Source organism: Ochotona curzoniae, unplaced genomic scaffold, assembly GCF_017591425.1.
Source record: "Ochotona curzoniae isolate NIBS_2020 unplaced genomic scaffold, NIBS_Ocur_1.0 contig_4612, whole genome shotgun sequence".
Taxonomy (NCBI): domain Eukaryota; kingdom Metazoa; phylum Chordata; class Mammalia; order Lagomorpha; family Ochotonidae; genus Ochotona; species Ochotona curzoniae.
In genome coordinates, this window is record NW_024466343.1 from 6,089,259 (window position 1) to 6,103,046 (window position 13,788).

Below are 13,788 nucleotides of genomic sequence, written 5' to 3' on the forward strand. Positions count from 1 at the left end.
GCCTACACCCCGGCTGGATAAACACATAATGAACACCTAATGAACACCTAATGGGTGGAAGAGTACAGTCAGAATACAGAAATCAAACAACTGAAAATAAAAATGAGGATCTTCATTTGGTAAAAGAGACGGTTCAGCAAGTTAATATTTAAGGGTAAGGCGGCAAAAATTTTAAGATGATAGCAATGACATTGAAAAGTCCTGGGAAATAAGGAGAGTGTTTTCACTTTTGGCTTTAATATGCGATGTTATCCACTTTCACAACAAAATATCTGAACTTGCAGTTTTATTAATCCCCTCATCTTTATACATGCTAAGTTACATCTCTGGACCCTGGCTCCTTTTGGAAGAGAAAGAAGCTTATAAGTAGACTTTGCGGAAAGACAAATGCTTCAGACTCATCTTGCACCCTAATTTCCAAAGACCTCTCCATACCCACCCAGTTTGGCAGTCAAAAAGGTGAAATCTCTTTGCAATTAAACCCGTCCGTATGTCCAAATAACCCGAAGCACAGATACGTTTTCTCTTCAGGATCACCGCTTCCGGAATGATTCACACTCAATTAGCCTAGGTAAAGGTCAAAGACAACCTCAGAGGAACGCTAGTTCTGCAACGCTGCATCCCCGCCCCGGCCGCCCTCTCACCGAGTCTCCGTCCGCCCCTCCCGTCCTTCACGGCCTCCAGGCCCGCCTCGGACCTCCCCGGGACCCGAGGGCTCCCGCGTCCTTTCGGGGTCGGGTTCCCACGGCCGCGCGAACCGCGCAGCGACCCAGCACCACGCCTGCGCCGGCACTGACGCGCGTGCACGCGCCGCTCTCCTCTCAGCTCCCGCCCGCCCACCCGACCCCGCGTCGCCCGGCGGCTCCCCGAGCGCAGGCCTCGCCCCGTCCTCCTGCTGGGCGGGGCCCGACGTCACCTCAACCCGGCCGGGCCTGCCAGCGTCCCTGCGGGGCTTCGGCTGAGCGGCTGCACCGGGCGTCAACATGGCAGTGGCGTTTAGGCGAAGCTGTGGGGTGAGGAGACCGGGGCTGTGGTAGGGTTGGGGATTGGATGCTGTGGGGTTTGGAGAGGGTCCGGTGGGTTCAGAACAGGGGCGCTCCCACAAGGGTAGGGAGCGGTGTTGAGGAAACAGCTGCCCCGGGCTCCGGGTGTCTCCAGGACGCAACCCTGCAGTCCCCACCTCGCCGAGCTCGCTCGCCCGCCGCCTCCTCTCGGCAGCCCGCATCCTCCAGGGCCCTGGGCCTTGTGGGGAAGAGATCCCACCTTCAGAATCGCCCTCCTTTCCCTAGCCCTGGAACCCTACCGCCCTTCGCGCCTTAGAACTCCATACTGCTCCAAGTTTGCGTTCCGGCAAACTTTCCCCCCGCACCCAGCAGCGTAAAAATAAAATAGATGTCACTCTGTAAGTAGGCGTGGTACAAAGTGTGGGATCCAGAGAGTCCTGCGGAACCGTCGCCGAGAAGGAAAGGAAAATGGAAGCCACTGCTCCGTGGGTTTGACACGCTTTTTTTTAGACATGGAAGAGGAAGGTTTAAAAAAAAACCAGCTTCAGGTTTTTATACAATTTCTACCATGTCACAGATTATAAACATTCCACTTGCTAGCTGCATTTTGATATGTTAAGTATTACTAATATCACATGAGATTGCCATTTAAATGTCACTTGAAACCGAACTGAAGTGATGAACTTTGACCCAAAAAAGCTGCAGTTTCAGAATGGAGAGTACTTGCAATGGATTGTTGCCCAGTTTTTTATACTGGATTCCGAAAGACAAAAATTAGCTCTTTTAAACTTTTTGCTGTAACACTAGGAAGAGATTTTTTGGTATCTTTTGAAAGGAGGATGTTGAAAAGCCTGATCCTAGAAGTTAATCCTTTTGTTTTTAGTTTGGTACTAGCATGAAACTAAGATATATATATATTTCGTTTTGGGATTTTTTTTTATAAACTGCTTTTTAAGGTTTTATTTCTATTTTTATCAGAAAGGCTGATATACAGAGAGAAGGTGATACAGGGAGCAAGGCCTTCCACTCCTGCTTCATTCTCCAAGTGGCCTCTATGGCCGTAGCCAGGACTTTCTTCCTGGTGTCCCACATGAATGCAGGGTCCCAAGGTCATGGGCCATCCTCCACTGCTTTCCCAGACCACAAGCAGGGAACTGGATGGGAAGTGAGGCAGCCAGGACAGGAACCTGAGCTCAAATGGGATCCCAGCAGATGCAAGGCAAGGATTTAGCCCCTAGGCTATTGTGTTGGGCTGTAAGACTAATATTTCAAAGAAATATGCAGTAATGATGTTATCATTGCAGAATTGATGCTTGTTTAAATTGCTGTCTTTTGAATATTTGGAAGTCTGTAGTTCTGGGCAGAGAACATAAAGTAAGAAAAACAGTGTTTGTATGACATTAGACTTTCAAAATATTTTAATCATCCTAGATTGCCTAGTGAGATCACTTCCAGGTTTGAATTAAAACTACAAGAGGTTCGTAATCTACCCAACATGGCAAAAATAGTTCTACAGTCAAGTCTTAAATTCAAACTCTAATTCCAGTAATGTTTCTGTATTCTTTTTCTACCAAGCCACCTGTTCAAGTAAATGGCTAACATTATGTGACTAGCAGGATCTTGAGCAATGCTCCCTGGCTGTAGCAATCTTTAACTTTGTCTTGTATAACCTGTTTTATAATATGTAAATTGATACTTTGCAAATTATCGTAGGTCCACTAAATAATCCTAATTTGTTTCTCATTGCGCCATTTTACCTGTTTTACGAGGTCTTATTTTTGTGCAATGGGGCTTAAACAATCAGAATTTGATTTTTTGGTATGATTTTGTAACCTGTTTACGAAATTGGGAGACTAACCGAAAGATCGGTATATGACCATGTTTGATAGCATGGACTTTTTTTTTCCCCAAGGTTTATTTGAAAGGCAGGATTACAGGGAGGGACAGTGGTGGGAGTAAGGAGGGGAGAGAGCCTCTGTATGCTTGTTCACTCCCCAAATGGCCACAGAGGCTGGAAACTTTCTCCAGGTCTCCCACTGGGGCTCAGAGGTCCCTGCAGTTGAGCCTTCTTTCTCTACTCTCCTGGTTGGATTAGCAGGGAGTTGGATCTGAAGCAGAACAGCCAGAACTGGAACTCATGTGCACTTGGGATGCTGGTATCACAGTTGGTTAACTTAACCCACTATGCCTGAAGGCTGACTCCAATAGCATGAATTTTTGATGGTGAATGTTAACGATTCCTGGTTCTGTTAATTAACACAATTATTTCGGCTAATTTTATTTAACCCTGAGCCCCTGTTTGTTCTTTAGCAAAATAGGAATTCACATAACACATTATTCCTAAGGCTTGACCTGAGATGCAGTGAATTAGTATGTGCAGTGTGACTGTAAACAAGACAGGTTTGGACAATGAGGGCCAGGAAGCTATAATTTCTCCTAAAATAAAATTAATGAAAGTGGCAAAGAAAACGTGAGTTTCCATACCATATAATAATATTTTTTTCAAAAGTGTGAGGTATGCTTTTAACTTGAAAGAGCTAATTGAATTATGATATTTAACCATTTAGTTGCAGTGTTACTTTAGCTGTGAATGATTTACTTTCTAAATTGGAATTATAACTGAGGCTGGCGTCATGGCTGTACAGGCTAATCCTCTACCTGCAAGTGCCAGCATCTCATATCAGCATCAGTTCATAGCCTGGCCGTTCACTTCCCGTCCAGCTCCCTACTTTTGGCCTGAAAAGGTAATGGAGGATGGCCAAAAGCCTTGGGACCCTGCACCAACATGGGAGACCCAGAAAACACTCCTGACTTAAGATCAGCCATTGTGGCCACTCAGGGAATGAACCAACAGATGGAAGATCTTTCTCTCTGTTTCTTCTTCAATCTGAATATCTGCCTTTCCAGTGAAAATAAATGAAAGAAAGAAAGGAAGGAAGGAAGGAAGGAAGGAAGGAAGGAAGGAAAGAAGGAAGAAAGAAAGAAAGAAATTATAACCTACAAAGTAGATGGTTTCTTTGCCCAGATTTTTGAAAAACATAGAAATTATATTCTAGAAACTATATATTGTTCAGCTGTTATTTTCTTTTAGTATCTAACTTATCAAAATTGTCAGAATAGTTCCATTAACATCTTTTTTTAAGATTTATTTATTTAAAAGTTGGAGAGAGGGAAGGCTAGAGAGGGAAGGAGAGAGGAAGAGATCTTCCATCTACTGATTTGCTCCCCAAATGGTTAAAACCCTCAAGAGTGGTCCAGGAGGAAGCCAGGAATTTCTTCAATGTCTCCCATAGGGGTACTGGGCCTGAGAACTTGGGCCATCTGTCGCTATTTTCCTAGGCATGTTAGCAGGGAGCTGGATGGAAAGCGGAGCAGCCAAGGCTCAAAACAGCACCCATAGGGAGTGACGGCACTGTTGGCAGCAATTTACGTCACTGCACCACAGCATGCATCAATATCCTTTAAAGCATAAACTATGCGTTTTCTGTCCTCAAACCATGATCAGGAGCACATTAGAATTTCTAGTTTGGATCGCTTCTTGGCCTTTTGGCTAAGTTCAAGTGTAGAATTTCTAGTTTGGTAACTTTAACAAATCCAGGTGGTAACTTTTGTGTCAATAAAGTTATCATGAATATAAAATTTGATTTGAAAGGAAATGTGTGGCAGATTCTACTTAAAATTTTTTTTTTTTTTTTTTTTTTTTTTACTTTTATTTGAAAGACAGAGTTACAGAGAGAAAGAGCTCCTCCATCCATTGGGTCACTCCCCACTCTCAATGGCCAAAGCTGAGCTAATCCAAAGCCAGGAATGTCTTCTGCATCTCCCACATGGGTACAGGTGCCCAAAGATTTGAGCCATCCTCCTGTGCCTTCCCGAGCCACAGGTGTGGAGCTTGTTGGGTGGTGGAGCAGCTGGGATACAGACCTGCTCCCATGTGAGATGCTGGTGCCACAGAGGCCTAACCAGCTGTGTCACGGTGCCAGATCCAGATTGTACATTTTAAAATTTTCTTTTACATAGACATGGGTAAGGCAAATAGCATTGTGTAGTCTGCAATGGGCTTGGCAAACTTTTTTTTTTTTTTAAGAAAGGAGAATATTTTTGGCTTTGGGACCGTATGGTTCCTGTGGCAGTTGCATAGTGTAGCCCTGAAAGGAGCAGGAGACAATACGGGATGGCTGTGTTCCTGTAAACTTTTATTAAGAAAACTTGTGGCTGCTGTAGATTGCTGACCTCTGGTTTACAGGACTGTAAAGATGCTCATGGACAATACCTGAAAATACAGGACATGGCTTTATGATATAATTTGCTTTATTAAACAGTGCAAGGCACGCAGGGACAAGTTATTAAAGTTAGTGGTGTAGCAGTTCTTGAACTCAGTGCAGACCATCCGGTTCCCTTCTCACCTGATCACCAGTGTCCTCAGAGCTTCTGGGGGACATTTCCAAAATGGTCACCGCTAGCCTTCCCGCACTCTCTGTCGTTCGTCCCGTGAGCGTCCACTTCAGTAGTGCCGAGACACCTGTTAATCTTATTTTCCTTTTTTTTTTAAATCTATGATATTCTAAATATTGTTGGTTGGTATATTTGTATAGAAGGCATTTAAGTAATAATGACTGGTAAAACAGTACCCTTGAGTGTAATTAAAGAAGTTGCTGAGCCCATAATTCCAGTGTTCTCTTAACAACAGATGTTTATCAAGTTTATTTTAACAAAGTTGTTTCTTACAGGTCTTGAGAAATATTTCTCGCATTGATTGGAGATTGCAGCACACAAAAGCAGTCCCAAAACATGAACCAGGATTAGGATTTAGTTTCGGTATGTTATATTTTTTTTACTTTACTTTGTTATACACATGAAAATGTATACCACCACCCACAGACTCTTAACCCTCACACTGGTTCTTTCTAATCTTTTTTCCTTCTGTAGGTTACACTGTATGTTAGACCCGTGTTAGAGCAAACATATCGGTCTTCTCTTTTCCCAGAATACATGTAGTCCAAAATAAATGACAAGTGTGCTGGTGTATATGGATAAACTTCAATTTACACATGGGTATATATGTGTGTGTGTATATATACTTTTAAAACACTCCTCAGTGGTTTCTTTACTGGCACAGCAGTTAGGTAGCTATCTGTGACACCCCTCTGCCTTTCCAATAACTTAAGATAATTAATTTCAAAAATCCATTCCTCAGATACACAGTGCTAGGTGTTCAGTAGCAAGAATGAAGAACCCCTTTTCCTGCCAATTACCATTCGGACATTTGGATATTTATAACATCATTCATAGGCTATATAGAATTAATTACAGTAATTAAAAAATTATCCTGCTGTGGATTTATTGAATTATGATTATTGCTTGCAGTTCTCTTTTTCTTTTCTTTTTTTTTTTTTTTTTTTTTTTTAGAGCCAGACCAAATTTTTTTCTAGGGCCTTATGTGGCCCATGTGGTGGGTGTTTTACACCCCTGAAGCAAAAGCCTCTTTTGGCCATAGTTACTGAACTGCAACTTTTGTGCTAATAGATGATGTTCACAGTCCTGGGCTTAGGAAGCCACATCGGACAGACTGCTTTATCTTTAGAAAATGAAAATCTCAAGCCACTGGTTTTAAATAATCATTCCTATCTTTGTCATCCTTTGCTGCTTTTTATAAAAATAAGATTTATGTCTATTTAGTTTTTATTTGAAAGACAAAGTTACAGATATAAAAAGAGACAGAGAGAGCGATCTTGTGGTGGCTCCCTCTCCAAATGGCTACAATGGCCAGAGCAAGGCCAATCTAAGGCAAGGAACCGGGAGCTTCCTCCTGATCTCCCATGTTGATTGCAGAGGCCTAAGAACTTGGGCCGTCTTGTACTGCTTTCTCAGGCTGTTAGCGGGGAGTTCGATACAAAGTGGAATACCTGGGACTGAGCAGGCACCTAATATGGATGCTGGCTCCATGGGCAGAGACTTAATGTGCCATACCGTGGCACCAGCCCCGATTGTTCACCTTCTAAGTTCATCTTGCTCCCAAATTTTGACTTTTCCTTTAGTTAAAAATGCATTGGTTTATTTAATCTCAAAATATACTTAAAAGGCAGCTTGGTGAACTCACACATGGTAAGAATGTATTATTTTTGTTTTATTCTTACAGATTTTTTTCTTTCTTTAGCCTTTTTTCTGAGCATTAGTAGAAAATTTGCGAACACTACAAGGAGAGATGGCATTGATTTGATGTGATTGCTGTTCAGTGTGACAGAGTTAATTTCAAGTGATTGGGAAAGAGATTATGAAGCTCAAGTACAGGAATAAGCAGATAATATCTATGCTCACTTGATCTTGTTAAAATTAGGATAATATCTATAATATAATTTCTCTGATAATTAAGTTATATGCTGTATAGGTGCTCCCTAGTGCATGGTAAGTGTATCAAAGTAGTTTCATACTAAATAATTCATGATTGATCCCTTTATCTGTCTCCAACCTCGATGTTGTCTTGGAGGTAACGTACTGATATAGAGAGCACTGGACTGAAACTGTGGAGTTATCATTTCCTTACTTTGTGCCGCAGTGTTTATGCTATTCAATTTATTATCTTTTACATGTTACTTCTCATATTCCTATGAAAATGATTGCTCTGGTTATTTATGTACTTTGAGGTACCTTGCATTATGGCACTGTAGTTAAGCTGCTGCTTGGAACACAAAGTTCAAGTCCCGCCTCTGCTTTTGATTTAGCTTACTACTGTTGTGCACCCTGGGAGACAATAGGTTGTAACTCTAATCTGTCCCCTGCCACCTATGTGGGACCCAAGTAGAGTTCCCAGCTCCTGACTTGGGCCTGACTCAGTCTCAGCTTTTGCATCCATTTGTGGAGCAAACTAGCAAATGAAAGATATCTCTCTTGTCTCTGCTTTGAAATAAACAAAAATAAATAAAAAACGTATAATGCGTTTATTTATTTTATTTGAGAGGTAATCAGGTTGAGAAGTCTCCCATCTGCTTATTTACTTCTCATGCTTCTGCTAGGGGATTCCAGGATGAGGGTAGGGAGAGTGCTTGCAAAGCCAAAAACCCAGGTAGACTTGCACTGTCTCCCATGTTGCACATTAGCAGGAAGTTGGAGTCAGAACTAGTACCCAGTTGCTAACACAGAAGATGCAGGTCTTTGCCTGAGATATACAATGATTCGTTTAATTTTACCTATTCTTTGACTTGGGGATGCAACCACATTAAGGCACTAGTTAAAGGACTAAATGCAATTAAGAGCTGCTATTGTGGTATAGCAAGTTATGCTGTTGCTTGTAATGTTGGCATCCAGTATGAGTGCTGGTTCCAGTCTTGGTTGCTTCTTTCCCAATCCATCTCCCTGCTAATATGCCTGAGAAAGCAACGGAAAAAAATTTCTTGGACTCCTGCCACACATGGGGGAACCTGGATGGAGACAACAGCCTCTGGCCTGTCTCAGCCCGTACTATTGGTGCCATCAGGGGAATGAACCAAAGGATGGAATGTCTCTGGCTATCTCTGGAACTTTGTCTTTCAGATAAATAAAACAAATCTTTGGAAAAATACGCAATTCATGATCAGCTAATCTCTTCAATCCAGCTACTTATTCATTTAATTAAGTTTATAATAATCCTTAATATAAATTTGGATACCTCTTATTAGGATTACATCAGGATTTTATTACTGTTTTGTGAAAATCAAGAGCTGAAGTGCCGTTTTAAATATAAAACTTCTATATGCCATCTTATGAGACTTTTCCCTCAACTTACTGTCCTATTTTAATTTTTTCTAAATAACTTTCCCTTAGGATTGACTGAACAGCAGAAAGAATTTCAAGCTACTGCTCGTAAATTTGCAAGAGAAGAAATAATTCCAGTTGCTGCAGAGTATGATAGAACTGGTGAAGTAAGTTTATATATTTTTAGAAAAGACTTTTATTGTTTTAATAAGATCATTTAATAAAACTATCTAGATTTTAAATATAACTTTTTTTTTCTTTTAGTATCCTGTCCCACTAATTAAAAGAGCCTGGGAACTTGGTCTAATTAATACACATATTCCTGAAAATTGTGGTAAGTTTAATGCAACTTCAAGAAAAACCCAGGAAACCCTACTCAGTTGGTAACAAAGGACTTGCTTGTTTTATCTCCGTATTCAGGCTCTGTATTTTATATTTTATTGAAACTATTTTTTTTAGGACTGTCATTTTTCCTAGCACTGGTGGATCAAAATTTTAACATAACTGAAGTATGTTTTTACTAAAATCTGATTTAATTAGGAATATGGGGCAGATTACAAATAGTGAGAGTCTACTGAATATTTTAAGATTTATTTTAGAAAAGTATAATGTGTTTTGCAACGCCAGCCAGAACACCTATAGACATTATATTTATAAATCTTTTGAAATAAATGAGGTATATTGGAAGTGATTAAAATTGTTCATTTTTATTTCTGTTGAGATACACTACATATTATCATGGGCTCATAAAATATTTTGATACTGTAGGAGGTCTTGGACTTGGAACTTTTGATGCTTGTTTAATTACTGAAGAATTGGCTTATGGATGTACAGGGATTCAGACTGCTATTGAAGGAAACTCTTTGGGGGTAAGTTTCTTAGAAAATAAATTACCTTAGCTGTTGTTAATGAGATAATTACTGCCAGGTTAGGTTAACTGGTAAAACAGGTTGGGTTTTTTTGTTTTTTAATGTAACAAAATATTTGGCAGCAAAATCTGCTAGTTTTGATTCTGAGGTTTGACACTGTGCTACTTTAATTCCCAGTATGTGGAGTGCTATTTTTGCTTGTAAGCAAATAGTATGCTTTGGCTGAAGCTCCAGGGAAATTCTTAGACAAGGGCAAAGCCTGAGGCCAGCCTTGGCAGGTGGCTTGCTGCAGCCCTATTAGTGCTGAGAGTTAGTGAGCAATTCTTAGGAGGCCTGATCATTTGGACCATGTCACATATCCCAAATTTAATTTTCTATTTGTGTTTTACTGTTGTAGCTGTTTACATATTTTTGCATGGTTTTAGCTCTTTAACTTACATAGTAAAGGTCGATTCATGGCTTTTGGTGTAAAGTCATTCTTTTTTGTTTTGGATTATGTATCTAAATTTATATATCTCTAAACTTATCTATTTGACAAAAATATTTTTGCTGCTTTTAATGTCAATTACCTTTGGTAGGAAATGCCTGTTATTATTGCTGGAAACGATCAACAAAAGAAGAAATATTTGGGAAGGATGACTGAGCAGCCACTGATGTGTGTGAGTATGCCTAGTGCTGCTTTACTTCACCTGTAAGAATGGAACAAAGGTGCTACTTCTTTCAATTTGTTACTTTTCAGTGTTACTCAAACTGTTGTGCTCCCAAAGATATGAGTAGCTAGCAGTAAGAGCAAAGAAGCCTGATCTGAGTATCCTCACCACTGGCAGCGTATCCTTGGAAACTAGTTCTTTGGACACAATTGGTTGAAAAAGCTGATCTGGGCCTAGCCACCCTGTCTGCTTCCTTGCTCCCCGCAGGATTCTTCCTCCTTATCCACTTCACCACTGCCATCCTCTAGCTTCACCAATCAGTGGGGACCTGACTGGTCTTAAACTGTGAACCTCTGAGACTGTGAGCCAAGATAAATTTCTTTCATAAATAGCTTGTGCTAGATATTTGTTGTTGTAACAAAAGCTGATGGATACAATAGGCAAATAGAGGGTTAGAAATTAAGACAGAAGTTAGCAACATATTTATGCACAGTGATGTTCCTAGGGTGCCAAAAGATATAGTAATCCCCTTGTTTATTCTGGGGGTGAGAGAATCTACTTCGATGTTTCTGAGTTGACAGAAAAGTGTCATAATTGTCCCCTTATTTCTAATAGAGATTTATCTGCTTAAAAGAGCATACATTTTTATTTTGTTTCTTAATTTATTTATGTATTGAAAAGTAAAGTTATAGAGAGGGAGAGAGATCTTCCACCTGCTGGTTCACTCCCCAGATGGCCACAACGCTACTGGGCAAGGCTGAAGCCAGGAGACAGGAGCTTAATCTATGTCTCCCATGTGGTTGCGGGAGCCCGAGTGCTTGGGCTGCTTTTCTGAAGCCATTAGCAGGGAGCCGGATTGGGAGTAGAACAACTGGAACTCAGACCAGCACCAATTGCAACCTTGCAAGCAATAGCTTAACCAGATGTGCAACCATGCCAGGCCCTTATTGGATCATTTCGTAATTCATGAACTGAATGGTTGTATCAAGAAGTTCAGACTAAATGGAAGACAATAGGAATTTGCATTAGACAGAATAGGTATCTTTTGAATTAGTGAAAAATTGATGTGAACACATGACAGAAGAGATACCAACTTGTTTGTTGAATGAACTACTTGGGGGAAGAAAAGACTTTTTTTTTTAGATTTATTTATTTTTATTTATTTTTATTGGAAAGTGAGATACACAGAGAAGAAGAGAAATAGAGAGGAAAAGAAGAGAGATAGAGAGGAAGAGAGATAGAGAGGAAGATCTTCCATTCACTGAGTCATTCCCCAAGTGGCTGTAACAGCCAGAGCTGAGCTGATCTGAAGCCAGGAGCCAGGAGCTTCTTCTGTATCTCCCACACGGGTGCAGAGTCCCAAGGCTTTTGGCCATTATTGACTACTTTCTCAAGCAGACGAAAGAAGCTGGATGGGAAGTGGGGTTGCCAGGATTAGAATTGGTTACCATCTGGGATCCCAGAGCATGCAAGGTGAGGACTTTAGCTACTAGGCTACCACACTGGACCCTGGAAAAATACTCATAAATTTTATTTAAATATTTGAGAGTGATTCAGTGAAAAAAAAATTGATTATTTATTTCACAGAGAAAACAAGCTCTTGTTTTATGATTCACTCCCCTAAAAGCACACGGTGATTTAGGCTGGGCCAAGATTAAAGCTGGGAGCCAAGGACTCAGCCTGGTCTCCTATGTGGATGTCATACATGATCTACCACTGCTGCTTCCTCAGAGCTGCACTGGTGGGAAACTGGAATCAGGAGCTTTGCATGGGGTGTGAGCATCTTAACTACCAAGCTGAAAGCCCATTCCTAAACTGGAGTTCTTCAAAAAGTACTTCTGTTAGCAAACTGTGTTTTTCTTATTGTGAATAAGTTGAAGAGATTTCAATGTAAAACACAATTGTGGTGCTGAATTATAATGGATTGTCATTAGTTTTGTGCTAATAGTGAGAGTTTGTTTCAGAGCAGAAAATAATACTAAAAAATAACTGTTTTTTTTTTTTTTACTTATTTCACATACTAAAGTATAAACAGACTGCTTAAGAAAGGCATTTATATGTAGTCCCTGGTTGTTATTTGTTTTGAACACTGAATGTTTAGGCTAAATGCTCTCAATATTATTTAAGAATTATGTGAAACACCTGGCTTTTCTTTCCCATACTGCGAGTCTTTAAAAATAGTTTCTCGTGATTTGATTTGGCAGTCTTTTTCTTAATATTTTCATATGTGTTCATTTGTAAATTGTGGATTAATTAAAGTTCCTAGGTTGTCATATCTTTTTAATTAATACAATGTTACCATACTTTTTGCTTGTTCTTATGAAGTCAAGATGAACATTAAACTTGTCAATAGGTATATGAACTGTAGGTTTTGATAAATTCACAATGAATACATTGATCCCAGTATTTCTTTAAACTATATTGCACAAAAGACTGCTTGTAAAATTTTTATCTTTTCTGATTATAAAATATTTAGTATAAAACAAAAATATATAATCCCTGTCTGTTGCCTGATTGTGCATGTCTTACTGCCCTATTGTGTTACTATTGAACTGGTACGTAGTTTACGTTTTTTTAATTTATTGTTTTTTTTTAAGATTTATACATTTATTTTTAAGTCAGAATTAAAGAAAGAAAGAGGTATTTTCTATGTGCTGGCTCACTGCCTAAATGGGTGCCAACTACTCAAAGCTGTGCTCTTATGGGGTGCTAGCATTGCAGGAGATGGTTATAATGCCAGCCTCCATATATTGTTTTTAAGAATTAAGATTATATTTTTCATGTATGCAGTTTTTTATCCTTTGATATTTAATGTCATAAATATTTTACATAGTGTATTTTTTAAATGCTGTGATACTACTGTTTAATATCTTATGATTGTAAAATATTTGACTATGTTGCATTGTTGACTATTTAAACTTAATAGACTTTTGCTTTTAAAAATAATGTCTAGAGGCTAGAGTGGCAGTATAAATATCTAATCCTTTGCCTGTGGCTTTGGCATCCCATATGGGCACCAGTTCATGTCCCAGCTGCTCTACCTGATCCAGCTCCCTGGTTTGGGCCTTGGGAGGAAGGCCTAACTCCTTGTGACCCTTCACCCATGGGGGAAATCCCAAGAGATGCCCTAGTCTCCTAATTTCAGACTGATTCAGCTCCAGCCATTGTAGCCATTTGGGGAGCAAATCAGCAGATGAAAGTTCTCTTTCTCTGTATCTCCTTCTTTTTGCAAATCTACCTTTACAATAAAAATAAATAAATCTTAAAAAAAAGTGTTGGTAAAATTTAAGACCTAAAAATTACAGGATTTTGATTTTAACTTAATATACAGAGATGTCGGATGTGAAGGCGATCTGGTTGCGACATCTGTCACCCCATTGATCGCCAGGGTTGATTCGGCTGATCTGGCTGGCTAGGCGGTTGTCTCCTTCCTCCCTCACTGCTCCTTGTGCGACCCTCCCAAAGCTGCGCGCTCGGTCGAAGAGAACAATCATCCCTGCTAGAGGAGGACCGGTCTTTGGTCAAGGGAATACA

At 40.0% G+C, this 13,788-nt stretch overlaps 1 protein-coding gene across 1 annotated transcript in view; it reads left to right on the forward strand.

The window, feature by feature from the left end:
* The first annotated feature begins 902 nt into the window (after nucleotides 1–902).
* ACADM (acyl-CoA dehydrogenase medium chain) overlaps nucleotides 903–13,788 on the forward strand; it is a 35,211-nt gene continuing 22,325 nt past the window's right edge. The window contains exons 1-6 of the mRNA XM_040987290.1: nucleotides 903–1,013; nucleotides 5,735–5,822; nucleotides 8,805–8,902; nucleotides 9,000–9,069; nucleotides 9,504–9,604; nucleotides 10,183–10,263. Of these exons, the coding sequence (XP_040843224.1) occupies nucleotides 984–1,013; nucleotides 5,735–5,822; nucleotides 8,805–8,902; nucleotides 9,000–9,069; nucleotides 9,504–9,604; nucleotides 10,183–10,263 (468 nt within the window). The 5' untranslated portion in view covers nucleotides 903–983. The remainder of the gene's footprint in view (nucleotides 1,014–5,734; nucleotides 5,823–8,804; nucleotides 8,903–8,999; nucleotides 9,070–9,503; nucleotides 9,605–10,182; nucleotides 10,264–13,788) is intronic.